General features: G+C 42.2%; 1 protein-coding gene across 3 annotated transcripts in view; it reads left to right on the plus strand.

Annotated features, from left to right (window-relative positions):
* The first annotated feature begins 870 nt into the window (after window positions 1–870).
* Window positions 871–16,835, plus strand: part of CADPS2 (calcium dependent secretion activator 2) — a 321,925-nt gene continuing 305,960 nt past the window's right edge. For all 3 annotated transcript variants that reach the window (XM_062583255.1, XM_062583235.1, XM_062583246.1), the window contains exon 1: window positions 871–1,271. In XM_062583255.1, the coding sequence (XP_062439239.1) occupies window positions 942–1,271 (330 nt within the window). In that variant the 5' untranslated portion in view covers window positions 871–941. The remainder of the gene's footprint in view (window positions 1,272–16,835) is intronic.

A 16,835-nucleotide genomic window follows, 5' to 3' on the forward strand; every position in this document is an offset into this window, starting at 1 on the left:
ATTTAGCTTTCACAGACTGGAGCTTTTTTCCCTCCTACTTTAGAGGGTAAGGGTGGTAGCCTTTCATCTCTCTCCCATAGTCCTAACTGTGAAGATAAACGTTACGAACAGGAACCCAGCAGAATCTGCAGATAGCCTGGAACGGCGATTTCTGAGGGATGTGAGCTACCTACTCCTCACAGCGGGCTGCCAGCAGAGCTGTCCTGCGCCGGCGAAGCGCGCTTCAGCAGGCAGCTCCCCGCTCACCTCAGGGAGGAATGGCTTTAGCGGCTTCTCTGCCTGGGCGCGTTTAGGACACCTTGTGTTTCCCCCCTCCCCCCCCGCACGACGCAGCAGGGAGCCGTGCCGAGCCGGGGCCACAGCTCTCCCCCGCGCTGCTCTGCCGGCACAGCCTCCTCCGGCTGTTTTCACCGCGGCGGTTCCGAGCCGCCCGCGGAGGGGCGGCCGCGCTTCCCCCGCCGCTGCCCCGCGCCGGCCCGCCGCGGCTCCCGCGCCCGCCCAGCACGGCCCAGCGCTCCCGTGCCGCTGCCAGAGGTTTTCCTGGCCCGCAGCTCCCCTTGTTCCCTGTTCCGGATACAGGAAAAGCGCCGGGCTCCGCCTGCACTCAACCTCCGGGAGGAGGGCGGCCGGGCCGGGCCGGGCCGTGCGGCGGGGGCAGGCGCGGCTCAGCCCCCGCCCGGGCCGGCCACCTGCGGGCCGCCGCTCCCCGCCCGGGCAGCCGTGGTGGCCCAGCCCCGCCTCTGGTGGGAGCTGCTCGGAGCAATTCCCAAAGCAACCCAAGCTCGACCCCCTTCCCAAACCCCGCCTCCCACCCTCCCCTCCCGCCCGGCTGCCGCCGCCGCTAGGAAATAGTCTGTGTGTAAACTCGACGTGTCCGGAAAGGTGCGCGCCGCTTTCCCTTTCGCTCCGCGGCCGGCCGCGGGGCTCGCCCGCCGAGCGCGATGCTGGACCCGTCCTCCAGCGAAGAGGAGTCCGATGAGGTGCTGGAAGAGGAGAGGCGGGACGTGCTGGTGGTGGCGGGCAGCGGCCCGTCGCGGTCGCGGTCGCTGCCGCCGCCCGCGCGGGACCCGCGGGCGAGGGACGGCGGCGCGGCCCGGGCAGCGAGCCCCAGCCCCTCGGTGCTGAGCGAGGGCCGGGAGGAGCAGGAGCGCCTGCAGAGAGAGGAGCGGGAGAAGCGGCTCCGGCTGCAGCTGTACGTGTTCATCGTGCGGTGCATCGCGCACCCCTTCAACGCCAAGCAGCCCACGGACATGGCCCGCCGGCAGCAGAAGGTGAGCCGCCGCCTCCCCCCGCGCTCCGCCGGCCGCGTCCCCGGCCGCCCCCGCTCCGCCGGCCCCCGCCTGCCTGCGCCGGCCTCCCGCGGGGCCGTGCGCGGCATATACCTGCCTCCGCGCCGCGCGGAGCCCGGCCGCGGCCGCGCCGCCGAGTCCGGCCCCGCCGGTAACTTCTGCAGGGCGCCGCGCTGCCTGCGCGCCCGGGGCTGCCCGGCCCCGCTGCGCGCCGCGCCGCGCCGCGCTGCGCCCGCCCGGGCAGCCCCGGCCGCGCCGCGCTGCGCCGCGCTCGGGCCCGGCAACAGGTTGTTCGGGGCGGGGGGTGCCCGGGCGGGGAGCGAGGCGGCGGCCGCAGCGCGGCTCGCTCCCGCCGGCCTGCGGCGCCGCGAGCAGCGGCGTTTGCGAGCAGAGGCTTGCGAAAGTGCAATTTAACGCACCTGCTTAAACACAGCGTAGCGCTTCTGCCTCTAGCAACCCAGCCGCTAAGGCAGGTAAAAGTCTTTCAAGTTTTCAGAGCTACACTTAAAGTCGCCGTGAGAACGGAATGCGAGCACGGAGTGCAAAGACGTTAGGATCGCTTTGCAGCTGAAGGGGAGACGCTCCTGCGCTATCTTAGCGTAATAGATGGCTCTTGGAGGAGGTTTGTGGTGTGCTCCCAAAGGTACCGCGTGCAAATCATGTTCGGACCGCCTGTGTCTGATGCAAGTAAATTCAATTGTAATACAGGGCAAACAAGAAAGCTATTTTGTGTCATTAAGTGCAGTTTTGGTATACAGAGAAACAAGTAAAATGCAGGTGTCTGATGCTAATGGCCTTCTAGCAAAGATTGACCAAAATTATTCTCTGCTTCCCATACATTAGAGACAAGCCGTTGAGAATTACCAGGAACATAGTACGTATTTATACTGTAGCAGTACATATTCTCTGTTACTTTTGTGCTATTGAATAGGTAGAATGCTTAAAGTTTTGAAAGGCATTGCAGTCCCAGATAGTTCAGTTGTTGAAATGCTTAGTCTAAACATTTTGTATCGCTTTACTTTCTATTCAGTTCTGGAAAAAAAAAAAAAAAAAAAAAAAAAAAAGCCCGCCCTAGAATAATCACTTTCTGGAGGGTTGTTGATAGGTCACAAAAAAAAGAATTCCTTTCCAGTTGGCTTTTTATGAACTTAGCACTAGATTTTACAAATCTTTAAAGATATAGGAGTACTAAGTGTTTTGGGAAGCCAGAATTATCATGCGTGCTATAGGTAATTTGTGCTTAGTGAATTCCTTGACAAGTTAATGCAGTGATAATAATATGATCACTGGAAAAGCATTTTGTTTTGTTTTTATTAAGTTTTAGCTATTTAAGCTGTGAAACTTGCATGAGGATTTTTGATAAGCTGAATTTTCATAAGCTAAAAAAATCAGGCAAAATCAGGAGTTTGCTCTCCATTCCCCAGCCTGCCCCAAAATAGTCATCGTAGAAATGATGTTTCAATGGGACATCTGGAGCTCATCAAGCCTGACCTCCTGCTTGAACTACACTGCTATTAACACTAGATCAGGTCAGCTGTGATTTTGTCTAGCTGAGTCTGGAAAGCCTCTGAGGATGAGGGACATCCCACAACCTCTGTGTGGCTTGTTCCAGTGCTGCATTGTCTTCCTATTGAAGTTTTTCTTTTTTTTTTTCCTTTTTTTTTTTTCTAATGAGCATCCTGAGTTAGAACTTGTGGCTATCAACCCCAGAGAATACTGAACAGTTAGTGATTGAGACCAGTAAGAACTTCAAAATGTAGGAACCACATTTTAAGAATTACTCCAATAGTAGTTAGATGAAGAGATATAAGAAAGGGAGTTACTGATGTTCAGCCAATACAGAAGTATGACATTGGTGGATTTAACTTAGAGGCAATGAACTGTTGATTGACAAAATTGACTTTAGATAAACTTAGATGTTACTGTTGCTAATTACTATTTTTAAGTGATGTCTGACTTCTGATTTGACTACTAAGTGGAAAGAGATTTTCTTTTTATCAGGTTTAAGCATTTAACTGCAGAACTCGGGTGAAGTTTTGGCTTTTACTGATCAGGAGCTAGTGTTTTTTGCTAATACGTAGCACAAAAGAATGATTCTCCCTAGGAGCTACACTTCTCTGTAGAAGTAATGAAATATACATAAACATCCTTACTCTTACTTGACAATCTGATATATTACCCTGTGAATTACTGAATATAAGGAAGCAGAACCAGCTCTGAGTTTTGAGATACCAGGAAACCTGATTTGATAGCTCAGGATCATCCGAGAGCCCTATCAAGAGGCCCTCTTCTGTGCTATAAATATTGCATTCTGTGCTGCACAGTGGCACCGTGCCAGCCTTAGGAATGGGGCAGGGGGGAAGGGGAGGACAACCATGTAGGTGACACTGTGTCTTGCTGTAAGACACTTCTGGATGTGTGATAGCTGAAGTTGTATTCCATAGAGTAAAACTATTGAGTGTCTTGCTTCCTGGATGAGTTTTCTCACTGCCAAGATGATAATACAGGTTTGGACTGTCTCTTAATCTCTTGCTCTTTTGCTTCCCTTCTGATTTCTGTTATGTGGCTGTGTCTCTACTGTGACCTGGGCTGAGATTATCTACCTCTCTTATTTAACAAGAACTAGTGCATGTGCTGTTCATCTTCAGCAACTCCTGGTAGCAGATGCTACAATGCTTTGTGGTCCCTGCGCCCAGCCCCATGAGCCTGTCTCGAGCTGTGCACCATTTATAACGCTTTTGCACCGGCAGTCTTTCTGATAACCTAAGAATAGTATCCACCCTGCTTGAGAGCATAAGTAATTTGTTCTTTCTGCCAGTTCATTTGGCATATTGCTGAGCAAATATTGCAAAATGCAGTTTGCTTCTTTTTTAATGTGGAACATATTATCCAGTAAGGGAATGAGATGGAATTCACATATCAAGTATTCTCAACTGCACTGTAATATCAGTCTGTCTGGTTTCTTATGTGTTCTTGTTTCAATAACATTAAAATTTACTACACGGTATCTTGAAACCATCACATTTAATGGACTGAATTATATTAATGAATATAAAGACTTTTAAATGCAGGCAGTGTTTCACTCTCTTTCTGTATTTTCCTTTGTCCTTTTTCATCCTCTTTCTTCCCGCCAAGTAAAATTAGTTCAACTCTATAGTGATTATATAAAGTTAATTTTAAAAAAAGAAAGAAAGAAAATAAATGAGACTTTAAGGAAAAAAAAACTATCACAATTAATCAGAGCAGTGGTCCATCAACTCTGGTAACTTTTTTTCTAATGCCTAATTCAATATAGTTTAGCCCAAACTTTGCTGAAACACATACTTTCACATCCGTCTGTATTTATTTTGTACTCTATAGGATATATATTAGAAATATTCTTTTTAACTGCTCAGAGTGATTTGGTGACTTGTTATTACTTTATTCCTATATTACTTTGGTTACTAGTAGATTTGAGGTAAAGGGGGGAAAATAAGCTAATATTAGCGATATGAAACGGAAGCACAGGCTAGTGATTTTTCAAGTTGACATAGCAAATTCTGCCAGAAATAAAGTTAGGTCTACAGAACCTTAAACCTGTGCTTAATTACACATTTTCCTTAGATATTTTGTGGACATTTGACCATGTGTTTTTCAGTCTTCTAGAGAAATATCAATGCATTAGTGGTATATGTCAGGCCTTTATTGAATGAGGTTTGTCTGTCTTTGGTTTGAAAGAGATATCACCTGCTCTTTGTAATTTCCTTTTTTTTTTTTTTTAATGAGTCTTCTGGAATATATTTCAGCATTTTTCTTTTTCTGTGTCTTCACTCCTCTTCCTTTTTATTCCAGGAAAAGAGAAGCCATAATTAACTAATCTTCTTCTCTCCTACCCCAGCCAAGTCAAATCTCAAAACACTGAGCCAACTGAATTTAAACTCAGAAAGTTCATGGGATTTAGCTGGTAAGAAAAATGTGTTCTCAGTGAAACCATCTTCCCTCAAGGGAAAATAATATATGTGACATACATGCTCTTTGAGCCAAGGATTAGGTGGTCATCCTAGTAACTACAGTTTATACCAGATGTACTCAATTTTATCCATGGACTGGATGCCAAAGACAGGTTCTGTATCTGGGAGATGGATCAGAAGCCAAGTTGCTGGGGTAGAAAGGCCAGTGGAATGCTACCATCAGCTAACAGAAAGGGTATTATTCTTCCTCAACATTTTAAAAATTTTCACCAGTAATCAAGTGGTCACACAGTAGAAAACCAAGAATGAGGGGAAATAATGCACAATGCTAAACAAGAAAATTTCCTAATGCAGTATATCAGAGTTGATAATTTAAATCTTACTTTCATAGGTGATAAGCAGGAGTAATTGAGCTGGCAGTATAAAAATAGTTAACTACATCAGTTTACTTCCTGAGAACATGCTGAGTTTTTTCCTTCCATCTCTTCTCTGCTTACATATGAGTATATCAAAAACATCGACTTCTAGTTAATACTCAAAAGTAGGACTGGTAGCATTCAATAATTTATTTTCATATGAACTCCATGAGTGTGCTCTTTCCTGACTATTTTCTCCCCTTTCCTGTTTCTTGGACTTTACCACTAAAGGAGAGGTTCCTAATGATGTATAACCTCTAAATAACATATCAGGAAAGTGTTAGTAGTTAGATTGGCTGAGCATGTTTTGGGAAAGAAAATAATCTCTTGGCCTCTGAGCCTCCTTTGTAAGATGTCCTTTTCCAGTGCTAAGATAGCAAGGATAATGCATCCAGAGCTGTTTGAGAAGAAACTCGAGACACATTTCAGAGGGAAAGCTTAGCTAGAGAGTTTTGCCATGTGATCCAGCTTATGCTAAAGAGTTGCCCGGGACGATATCTTCTATTCCTGCCTTCAATGTGTTTCCTTTACTACTCCTGAAATGACTTTCTGGATCATTTTATTAAAAAAAAAATGCCTTCCCCTTATCCCTGCACCTTGATAAAACCTCATGTGTCTAACCACTATTTTCAGTCAAGTTAGTATACAAAACTTTGGTAAATCCTGCCAAAGCTCATTAAGATACAAGCCTACCTTGCTTTATATGTATTGAGACAAGTTTATTGGCAAATACATATGTTTTTTCTTTCCAGTCAGAATTTGCTCTTTGGGGAAGAAGAAATTCCTGTCTGCACTAGGAGTGTTATTCACTGAGGACAACTGGAGTCAGTCATGGATCATGGCTGAAAACTACTGAACACTTCTGCCCTGCCAGCTCAGCACTGATTAGTGTGGCTTGCGCAAAAGCTCTTCAGTGTGCTAGGAAAACAAGTCTCTGTTAAATAGCTGTGTAACAAAGTGGATATCTAGAAACAGCAACAAGGCTGTAGTTTCATTATGTTGAACAATTAATTAATCAGTCTGTTTGTTTGTTTTTGTTTTCCCTGCCTATTTCAGCTGATACCTGCTTTGGAAAGCCTTCTGTATTCCTTGCTAACTTCCTCCTCTTGCTGCCTGCTGGTTGCTGTGGCATGTTCAGGTCTGATACCAAAACATCTTATTTTTTTATCCCTTGCCTTACAGTAGGGGAAGAAGAGAGATGAGCAGCATCTGGTGAACTTCTGTTCCCTTTACCTAGTGACTATCTCCAGTACCTGCGCCTGCCTGAAAATGCTGGCACCAAATTGAAAGCAGCCCAGTGCTTGTGAGCTGCAGCTGATTCCCACAGGTTTTGGAATAGCAGCTGTGAAAAATCAGTTTTCAGTTTGTTGCCATGTGGGGGAAATGCTGAGTAGCAGGAGAGGAAGTGTTTGTATGTAGATACAGGCTGTATCAGTTTGGTTTTGTGTTTTCAAGGTTATTTTCATTGCCATAAGCACTGAAGTTTTTTTTTGTTTTGTTTTGTTTTTTTAATCCACCTTAAACTATGTAGAAATTAATGATACTTGCCCAGAAGAGCTTGCTTGTTTCTGGTTCTTACTTATGTTCCAGCTAAAGAAAAAGCATATATTTGTCTTCAAGCATGTTTATATATGTGCATGAGCTTCAGAATGATCCTGAGTGTTTTTCCTGTCAGGAAGAGGAAAAGCATTAATTAACAGCATTGTGAAGAGTGAACAGACCTACAGTAAGTACTTTTTTTTAACTCCATATCCTGGTGATCAAAAACTAGCAACAGAGAAGGTGATTACAAGAAGTTTTTTCCAACTCTGTTTTCACTTTTGTCTCTCACTTTATTTCTTCATTTGCATTCAATTGCCTTGGCTGTGAAGTTTTCAAAGTAGATGCAGGCACCTTCTGTTCAACGCAATGCGAAAGTAGAGGAGGGAGACTCAGGGTAATAATTTAGAGGAAGAATCCTCAGGCCAGCACTTTGAGTGGACTTGATTCGTCCTCAGACAAGGACGCAAAAGAAAGGACAGACCTCAGTGTGTAAATGCAATTACCAAAAAGAAGATGTACAGCTATGAAGAGTAGGGGAGAAATGGAAATTGGCAGTAGAGAGTTTTTTGGCAGTAGAGAGTTTTTTGGAGTGAGTTAAAGATGTTGAAGTAGGTGGGATTGAATTAATTTTGGAGTAGAGGAAATGTTTAGCAGGGAAAATGACAAAGTGAAAAGAGGAATGGATTTGGAGGAGAGAAATCCACTGTTCTGCTGTGAGACTTCTGTTTTTTAGTATGAAACAAAATGAAGGAGGAATGTTCTGAGGGTGAGAGTTTGCATGGGAGATGCTGAGCTAAGGGAAAGGAGATGAGGATTAAGCTGGAAATAAGTTAGTACACCCAGCATCAGTGCTAGTGTAATGAAGAATAACAAGGGCAAATAGGTCTTGAAAAACTCAAAGCTCAGGAACTGAAGTTCATGGAAATCTGAGTGGTAGGATGTCGTGGGCTGGGTGAAGACAGTGTTTTCATGGTCTCAGAGGTTTTCTGCAGAAGTTTACAGTTGTTTTATCGGTGTTTTTTGATAATGGATTAATAAACTTTCTTTTTTAAAAAAAAGGAAAAAAAATCTTCAGACAGTATATGCCAAATATTTATCTTGCTAGCTTTTGCTCAGGAACATCCTCACTTTGTGCCTGTTGCTCTTACATTCCTTCATTTATTTCTAAATAATGTATTCTGAGGCCTTGCAGCAAGTTACTGGCAGCTATTTCTCATACTAAAGTGTCTTAAGAATGTTTCACTATTACAACTGTTTAGTGCATCAAATATGCATTAGTGTTAAAATGTTAATATTGACCAGTTTTTCATTTTGATCTCCTTATGGATGGAGCATAAGCAAGGAAAAGAAACTAAAGGAAAAAAAAGGTGGTTGTTTGGTATAGAAGTGATACTAAAACATCATAGTGATCAGTTCCCTTCTGACTCCTCTTTTTCATCCCTCAGTGACATGAAGGGCAGAGGATTTTTCAATTCCTTACCAGTGAGGATTGGAAAGCAACAAATACTGATATTCTTTGGAAATTGAAATTAACAAGCTCTGTCAGTAATTTTAGGCTAGATCTTTTAATTTTCAACTCACTGTCACTGAGCAGGCTAGGAGTATTTGCCTGAATGGATGCTTTTATTCAATGTGGGGTAACTTAATACCAAATATAAATATTACTATGGTAACCTCATATATGGTATAAATGCTTGAGGTTGTGAACATACTAGTTGATGGAATAGTTATAGATGTTTTAGCCTAAATGTCTATGACATAAACTTTGCTGGTCTCATTTATATGTTTTTGTTTTTCTTTTTGGAGTGATTTAGCTCCCAAATAGAATGGCTTTAAAAATATCAGTTGAGATTTTAAGGTCAATTTTTGATTTTTCTCTGCCATCTGAGTGTTTTAGATATTTTTATATATTGCTTTCAGGCCTTTCTCCATGCTAAAGAATATTAGAAAATGACTGTTTTGTATATATAATTTTATAGAAGTCTCTTGGGGCCTAAGAAGAAACATCTTGTAAAAGTAATCTGAGAATTATGAAATCTGATACATTTTTCTCGTTTATTGCTGAAAATGAAATACATAAAAAAAAAAAAAAAATGAAGTGATTGATATGTACAAGGTTGCCATACATGTCTTTGCCATTTAATGAGGATTGCTACACAAGACCAGTTGCCAACTAGTATCAGTGGAAGGTGCATTCTGTGGTTATTTTAATGTACAGCTCTCATGCAAACACACAGTCTGTGGCATGGCTAGCACCTTTCTGCACTACTGCTGTAGTGAGATAAAGATTTGTTTGTCTCCTCTTCTCCCCCACCTCCCACAGGCACAGGGTGGAGGATTTAAGGAATAGTACTTGCTTTAGAGCCAAGAGCTTTTTACTTTCTAAATTGCAAGGAAGGACAGGGATACACTGGAAAGGACTGTGTATCTTTGCTTGGCTGTTCCTCAGAATTACACTGAAGTAGTTGTATTACAGAGGTCTTTCTATTACTTTAATGTGGCTTCTTATCTGTAGGTGAAAAGCATTATGCAAGAATGAGAAGTATTTGCTTAAAATGGAAACAATTATTCAAATTTTCACTAAATAACTGGCTGTTTAGTTATGTTCCAGATATTTATCCTCTAATACCTTATTAATGCATTAATTTGATAACTACAGTTAGTCAAAGCTCAGTCTGGAATGGGTTTCAAGAGGTCACAGAGATGTGATAAAATCACTAAGCTGACAAATGCCTCCATGTGACCCTCTCTCCACATTACAAAGCTGTGTCTGTTACAAGTGCACTTAATTATGCATAGCAGCACACAGGGGAAAGAGGCTGTACAGACTAGCAGAGTTCTTCCAGTGTTATAAAAATGTATGTCTAAACCTGACTATTGTATTTTGCTAATCCACGCTTGATGGTGCCAATGCATGGACGGCAATCCCTGCCTGTGGCCAGTGGCCTGGGCTGCTCTCCAGTAACTGTGAAAGTATGATCAGATGAAATAGTCAAGAATTTAAAAGTAAGACCATCCCCAAAGTTAGCATACTTTCTCAGTGACAACTCCACTGTCTACATTAACGTTTTAGCTCAAATCAGGACTTTGCTTTAGAGTCACCCTTCTTCTTGTCCCTGCTTACGGAGTCCTGTTTGCATTGCAGGGCAGACTTGGAGTGCACAGACATGATCTGTGGGTCTGTGAGTAAAACTAAACCAGGAGGTTTTGTTCTAGGATTGCGTTAAGCTTGTGCAGCCAAACTAGAGGTGGTCTGAAGTAAAGCTTTCTGAAAAGTGTTTAGGGTGGATGTTAGCTCTTCAGCATCAACTGCCTCACTTTACAGAGCCAATTCTATAGGGTCACATTGGTTGCCAATGAAGATTTAACTTCACAGCAGAGAGAGTCAGTCAGATTTAAAATAAAGCAGTTAACACAGAGTCAAGAGAGATAGCTGGAACATAAATGAGATAAATAGTATTACAAGGCAGTCTCCTGCTTGAGCCAGTAAAACAGGATGGAATATGCAGTGCAAACATAAAAACAGCTGAAGTAACAAAGTAATATGGTCTCACTATGCCTGAAGTTAATTAGGGGCAATAAACTGCCCCTAATTACTAGAAGTGTGGGATCATCAACAAAGCTCTCTAGGATACTAATTAAAAGAAATGATTATAAGAAATAGAATGCATAATTAATGACTGGGAAATGATTTTCAAGAACATCTTCAAACAGCAAATAAAGTATCCTTGGAAAATATTGTGACATCCTGAGTCATCCACTGAATCTAATCCAGGAGATAGACTTGAACTGATTTGCAAGAGGTTGCTGTGCTTCTACTTTCTAGTGCTGAAGTAAGGATTAATGTGGGCAGAGTGACAGGTAGAATAGGAATAGTATTACCATTTTAATTTTAGATACTCTCATAGATTTATGTACGATTTTGATAGAACATGCCTGTGAAATATACTGACATACTGTCTGCCTTTTAGTAGTTAGCTTTGCAATAGGCTGCTACTCTCACAGTTGATGGAGCTGTTAGGCTTGGAGGTGACCTTTGGTTAGCATCTTCTCTGTTGATTGCACTTGTATGTGTGTGGCAACTGTTTGCCATGAAGTGTGTGTGCCACCAAATGAACTGTGATTTCTATTTTCTAGGGTCTTGTAATTTTCAGATTATTAGGTTTTCATCTGGCAGAACACAAATGGAAAATTTAAAGATTTTTTCTCTGTCTTACAAAAAAATCTGAATTTACGACTCGTCCAGCCCCCCACCCATTTAATCCATGCAGCCCTTTAAACAGGGTAATCTGAGGTTTGTTAAATTTTATCCAGGCAGTTGTTCTGGTGTCCCTGCTTAATTGTAAAGCCCTTAATTTGTAAACTGCAAATGTTTCAAATAGCTTCGCTCCTCAATTATTTTGATATGTTTATAGGAATTTAGATTAGAAATGACAAAGCTGTAATTGCTTGGAAATTACACTTTATCCTCTGTGTAATTTCTTATTCCACCTCGAAGTGTCTGCCAGGGCTGTGAGGAGGGAAGTTTGAGATGCACCATAGCACTGGTGCTCGTGCGAGGGTGGCCGTGCACCAGTCCAGGAGAGAGGGGCACAGGTGCATTCATTTAAGTAATGAGGCATTCAGACAAACCCACCGCTGTATGATGTCTCTCCAGGCAGATGTTACATTTAATTCTCGCATTTTAAATCCGTGATCGTTGCAGTAAACGCAGGTGCAGTGCAGGAGGAGGGAGGTGGAGGAGACAGGTTGGTTTCTTTGTGCCTGCGCTCTTGCTGAGCACCGATTGGGGTTAACAGCTACGCTGGCTGCTAGAACGTGAAGATTGTGTCAGCCTTTGGAAGGAAACGTCTTTCCTCTTCCTCTGCTCTTTATGTATCCTTGAAGCCGACAGATCTAGAGCTGAAATATCCATATCCTCCAGTGTGTCTTTAACTTGCAAGTAGGAAAGGCTTTTAGGCTTCAATAAACTGATTAGTATCTGTATGGTCCTATCAAGCTGTGTGATGTAACTGTGAGTATATTTGCGTGCTGGAAAAGGGGAAATGATTATCACCTCTAGAATTTCTGAAGTGAGACCCGCCGTGGCGGTGCTGTGTAAATGGCAGGGTGGGATTCCTGCTGCCAGTAGCACCTTCACAAGTCATGTTTCAAGTTATGTTTCTGCTCTATTCCTAATTCTGCCAAATTGTGTGTGGGGGATGATTGTTAAGCCTTAAAGGACTGGCATACATGTAAAACACACATATGTATGCTTATACATAAAAGGAATATGTGTGTAATAAAGAGCTATAGATACAGATAGATATGAGGGGATTGGAATTAGCATTCCATATTGCATTATAATCTGTTCCATTTCATACATGGAACTTAAAAATGACACAAGTCATTTAATAGTACTAATTTATCAGAAACTTTTTTCTGTTTCCTATAAAAATTGCAAATTGCAATTTATTTTCTTAAACAGAAAACCTTCTGCAGATCTGTATTTTTTGCCTTTGCTTGGTTTATTAGCTACTTATGAATGAAACGTGCAGTATGTCTGTCTATATAAGTTTTGTCAGATATTCTGTTTTGTTTCACAGTTTAGTTTTGAACTTGCAGTGCTATTACTCCTAAAGCATGTTAAGGAAGCAAAGATGTTCCTATGGCTTTTGTTATCAGTAAAGTGTTTTATTTATTTATTTATTTTCAGAATTGATCTGATCCCTTTAAGCTAGCTCAGAAGGTGCCCTGTTGAATATAAGACACTGAGCTTCTGCTGTCTTGGTTGTGGACATAAGACCTAAATATTCAACTTTTTTATTGTATTTGAAGACAGATTTATACCTTGACTGTGGAAGCTTTCTCTGCATTGAAACACAGCACATCTGTTCTCAGTGTGAAGGATAATTTGTTTTCCTAATTTGATTCAATTTGTATGTTTTTGCTTGCAGTTGAAAAATAATTAGTTCCAACAGGAAAATAGCTATCCTGATTGTGTGTTTTAGGAAAAAAAAAATTATTCCACTGAACATCTGTGCAGATAGCAGTCTCTTATCTTTTCCCCACTTTGACTTTAATAAGGCTACAGAGCAACTAGCACAACTGTCAGAAGCCACTTTTTGAAAGTTCCCCTATGTTATTTTTAATAGTGATATGGTTACAGCAGAACAGCTTCTTCGTATCAGTGATTAAAATCACACAGATATAGTGCTAATAAGAGAAATGGGATAATGCATACTGATTATAATAGCTTGAGTGATACGTGGATTGAGAGATTCTGTGAAGAGGTGAGAGATGTTGAAGCTCAGAGTAATACAGATGGTCAGTGAGGCAAATCCATTTCAGCCTGTAATGCTGGAGAGCTTGGAAAATGGATAGACTCGCATATTAACATTGGAAGAAAATGGGTAGCCTCTAACATTTCCTTTCAAAAAGGGTGAAGGATTCAGAGTGAGAAATTAGCTCATTTTGTCAACTAAATGAACCCCTTCTTGGCCAATAAGCACACTTTTATGTTTAAGGCAGATGTCAGGGAATGTTTATTCACTGTAGCCATAATATAAATGATTCATGTGATTAATAGAGTTTAAGGTATTATTGAAATTGGCTTGTGAATCTAAAGCATATTAGAACATTGAAATAATTCACTTAATTTTGTTGTATAACAAGTAAATCAGCATGTGCCATCAGTACAAACGAGCGAGGAAGGTCCATCAGAATGGACTAAATTACCAGATGACTGTAATGTGGGGGTGGTGTTTAATATAAATCTTTAGGAAAACTTGTAATACTGTGGTTACTTTGAGGTAGGCTGAGTAAGGGATAAAGTTTTGTCTGCAGTAGCTTCTAAACTGATTTACGTGTGTGTGTGTGTTTGCAAATTATGTGCTTATAACCGAGTGAAGCAAAATGTGAGCCTTTTTCTGAAAGGAAACAGAAATAGGCTCTCTCTGTTTCTCCTCAATAGTTCCTGCATTAAAGCAGATACTTATCCACCTGCAGGTTCAGGAGAGTCGTTCTGTATCGTGCACCGGGAGTGACACCCCTGCTTTCAAACCGCAGAGTTTCACAGGGCAGCTCTCATTGTGCCTTTCGTGATGCCTGTTTAATAAATGCTCTGTTTGTAACAAAACATGTTGTCAGATAGGCTAACAAAGCTGCTGTGCATCAGGTACACCTTTTAAACACCCTGTGGTATATCGTGGCTGTTGCAAACTAGTTCTTTGCTGAGTGCTGAAAAGCTTGCCTCACAAAATTATTGCAGAGATGATGAACGGCTTCAGTGTGCACAAAAGTTTCTCTGTTATCTTAGTTGTGCATCAAACTGGGAGGAACCTCCTGCGCTGAGGCAGTCACGTTTCCAAAAGCAACCACATTAACTCTTTTGTAAACAGGTAAAACTTCAGCTTAAAGCTAGAATCTGTCCCCACTGTTCTTCATTAGTCTAGTAGTTGTGAGACTTCTATTTCCTTCCATACTGCATGTATTTGTAGTTTGTTTTATACCCATTCTGACCTGTTCTCTCAGCTCTGCCCTGCAGTTAAAATAACACCTTTTCCTCCCTGAAAGACTTAATGGAGAGCAGTGCCTTGTTTCATTATATTAAACAACCCAAGCTTTGAAGCACTTCTCGTGCTGTAATCTCCTCCTCTGATCATACCAGCTGCAAAGATGTAGAGAAAGGCCAGAATTAATACTTGCTCTCTCATGTTGCCTTTCGTGTTGGCATTTTGTCTGGGGTGTGCTGACCCAGTGCATCCAAGCCTCAGCTCAAAGCAACTGATGAGAACGAAACCAGCAGGACTTCCTAGCTCATGCCTAAAGTGTGTGGCTTTGAGATTCATCCGCTTCTGTTACCACGGCTCTCATGTTGCACGTCTCTCCCAGAATGGTGTCCGATCTTTTCTGTTTGACAGTGCATCCCACCTTGACTAGCCGGATTTCAGCATCATGTTCCTATTTTTTTCTCTGGCATGACTAATATGGAAATACTGCATGTATGATTATTTCCTAGGTATAGCCCTCTGGAACTCGGCAGCTACCCGTCCTGAGGCCTGCTGTTTCTCCTTTAGCGCCTACCTCATCTTTCTATTTTCTTTTTTTTTCTTTTAAAAAATATTTTTCTCCTGTGTGGCAGTAGCTCAGCTACTTCACTGCTGTCCAGATAAGATCTATTGGAATCTTTTAGCCAGAAAACAGGAATAAAAGGCAAAAAAGATTATTTGATTTTGTAGTGTTTTTAATAATTCTGGCAGTTCTTCAGAATTCTGGCTCAGCTATTGCCCAGTTACCTCACTCTCTTCTTATTTTTAATATTCTGAAGTTTGTTATGCAGCAGGATCTACTGCCTTTCTTTTGAAAGGGGACTTTTGGGGTGAGATGCTGGACGATATTTAGACTTTTGACCTAAAGAAACAGCAAGCTGCCTCATTCGGGTCTTTGAACTTTTCAGTCTGTGACTGAAGTGACTAGTTCCCCTTAATGCCTTGATATAGAAAATAAATTATCCCTTCTCTGTGTTCAGGCTACGAAAGGTCTTCCTGACAAAACGCAGGCTGCCGAGCGAGCCTGGATTGCTGTTCGATGCCATGCCCATCAGCCAGCTCTCCCAACAATTAAGTGCTACAGTGATAAAGAACAAAGGCAGCTCACGTCGTACGCGCTCAGTCGTGCTGCTGCGCGCCTGCCTGCCTTTTAATTTGTGTTCAGCTAAACGCTGACAAAAGTGCTGAGTTCCAGGTAGCCAACTCGCTGCTAAAGGAGATTCTGCCAAGGCTGAGTTTGGCAAGCTGCAGAGCAGAGTGTAACAAACATCTGTTGGGTCAAGCTTTTAATTGACCATGGGAAGTCAACGGGCCAGGACACGCCGGTTTCTCTGCAGAAAGCTTCTAGACGTGTTAACTCTTATTGTGACTTTGCATACGGCTTGAATGCTGTTAGCAGGCAGCAGACGCGACAAGGCAGTTATGCCGCAGCATTTGGAAGTTAATTCACCCAGCTAAAATATTGTCCAAGGCACATGAGTCAATATTCTTGTTTCCAGATGCACTAACGTGTACACACATTGTTTTTCTGTCTTACAGAAACATGAATTGATGCTTCTTTCCTAACTTCCTTTGGCACCACAACTTTATGGAAGAATTGATTTTAGCGATGTGTGACTTCTGCGACTCTCTCTTCTTTCTGTCTTGTCTGTAATGCTTTAATTCAGTCATCTCATGACTTTGGAAAGTTACAAAGAGCCTTGGCTTGCCTTACTCCTACTCAGTGCTTCTGAATAATCAAAATTTTTGGAGAAGCCAGTACAAAGAGCGTACTTGGCGTTAGTCTAAAGATCACTCGGTATTTCCATACTTCTAGCGGACAAAGCTCACACTCGTAGTAGGGACTGAGTGAATCACGTAGAAACTCTTGTGCAGATAAACCTCAGAGAAACAAGAACCAAGTTAAGCACGCCTCTTTCACCATAACTCTCCAGCACTTCCCAGACTCCTTAAGTATACTAGATTTTACAGAATAGCATGTTTATTTTTTCATTTTGTTTCAGAATTGTGTTTTCTTGTCCTCTGCACTAGAGGCAACAAGTGTGTCACAAAGAAGGAAAGAGATTTTCTATTAAATTACCTGTAGTTTAGGTTAGAGAGCACAGAACT

Source organism: Rhea pennata, chromosome 1, assembly GCF_028389875.1.
Source record: "Rhea pennata isolate bPtePen1 chromosome 1, bPtePen1.pri, whole genome shotgun sequence".
NCBI classification, from domain to species: domain Eukaryota; kingdom Metazoa; phylum Chordata; class Aves; order Rheiformes; family Rheidae; genus Rhea; species Rhea pennata.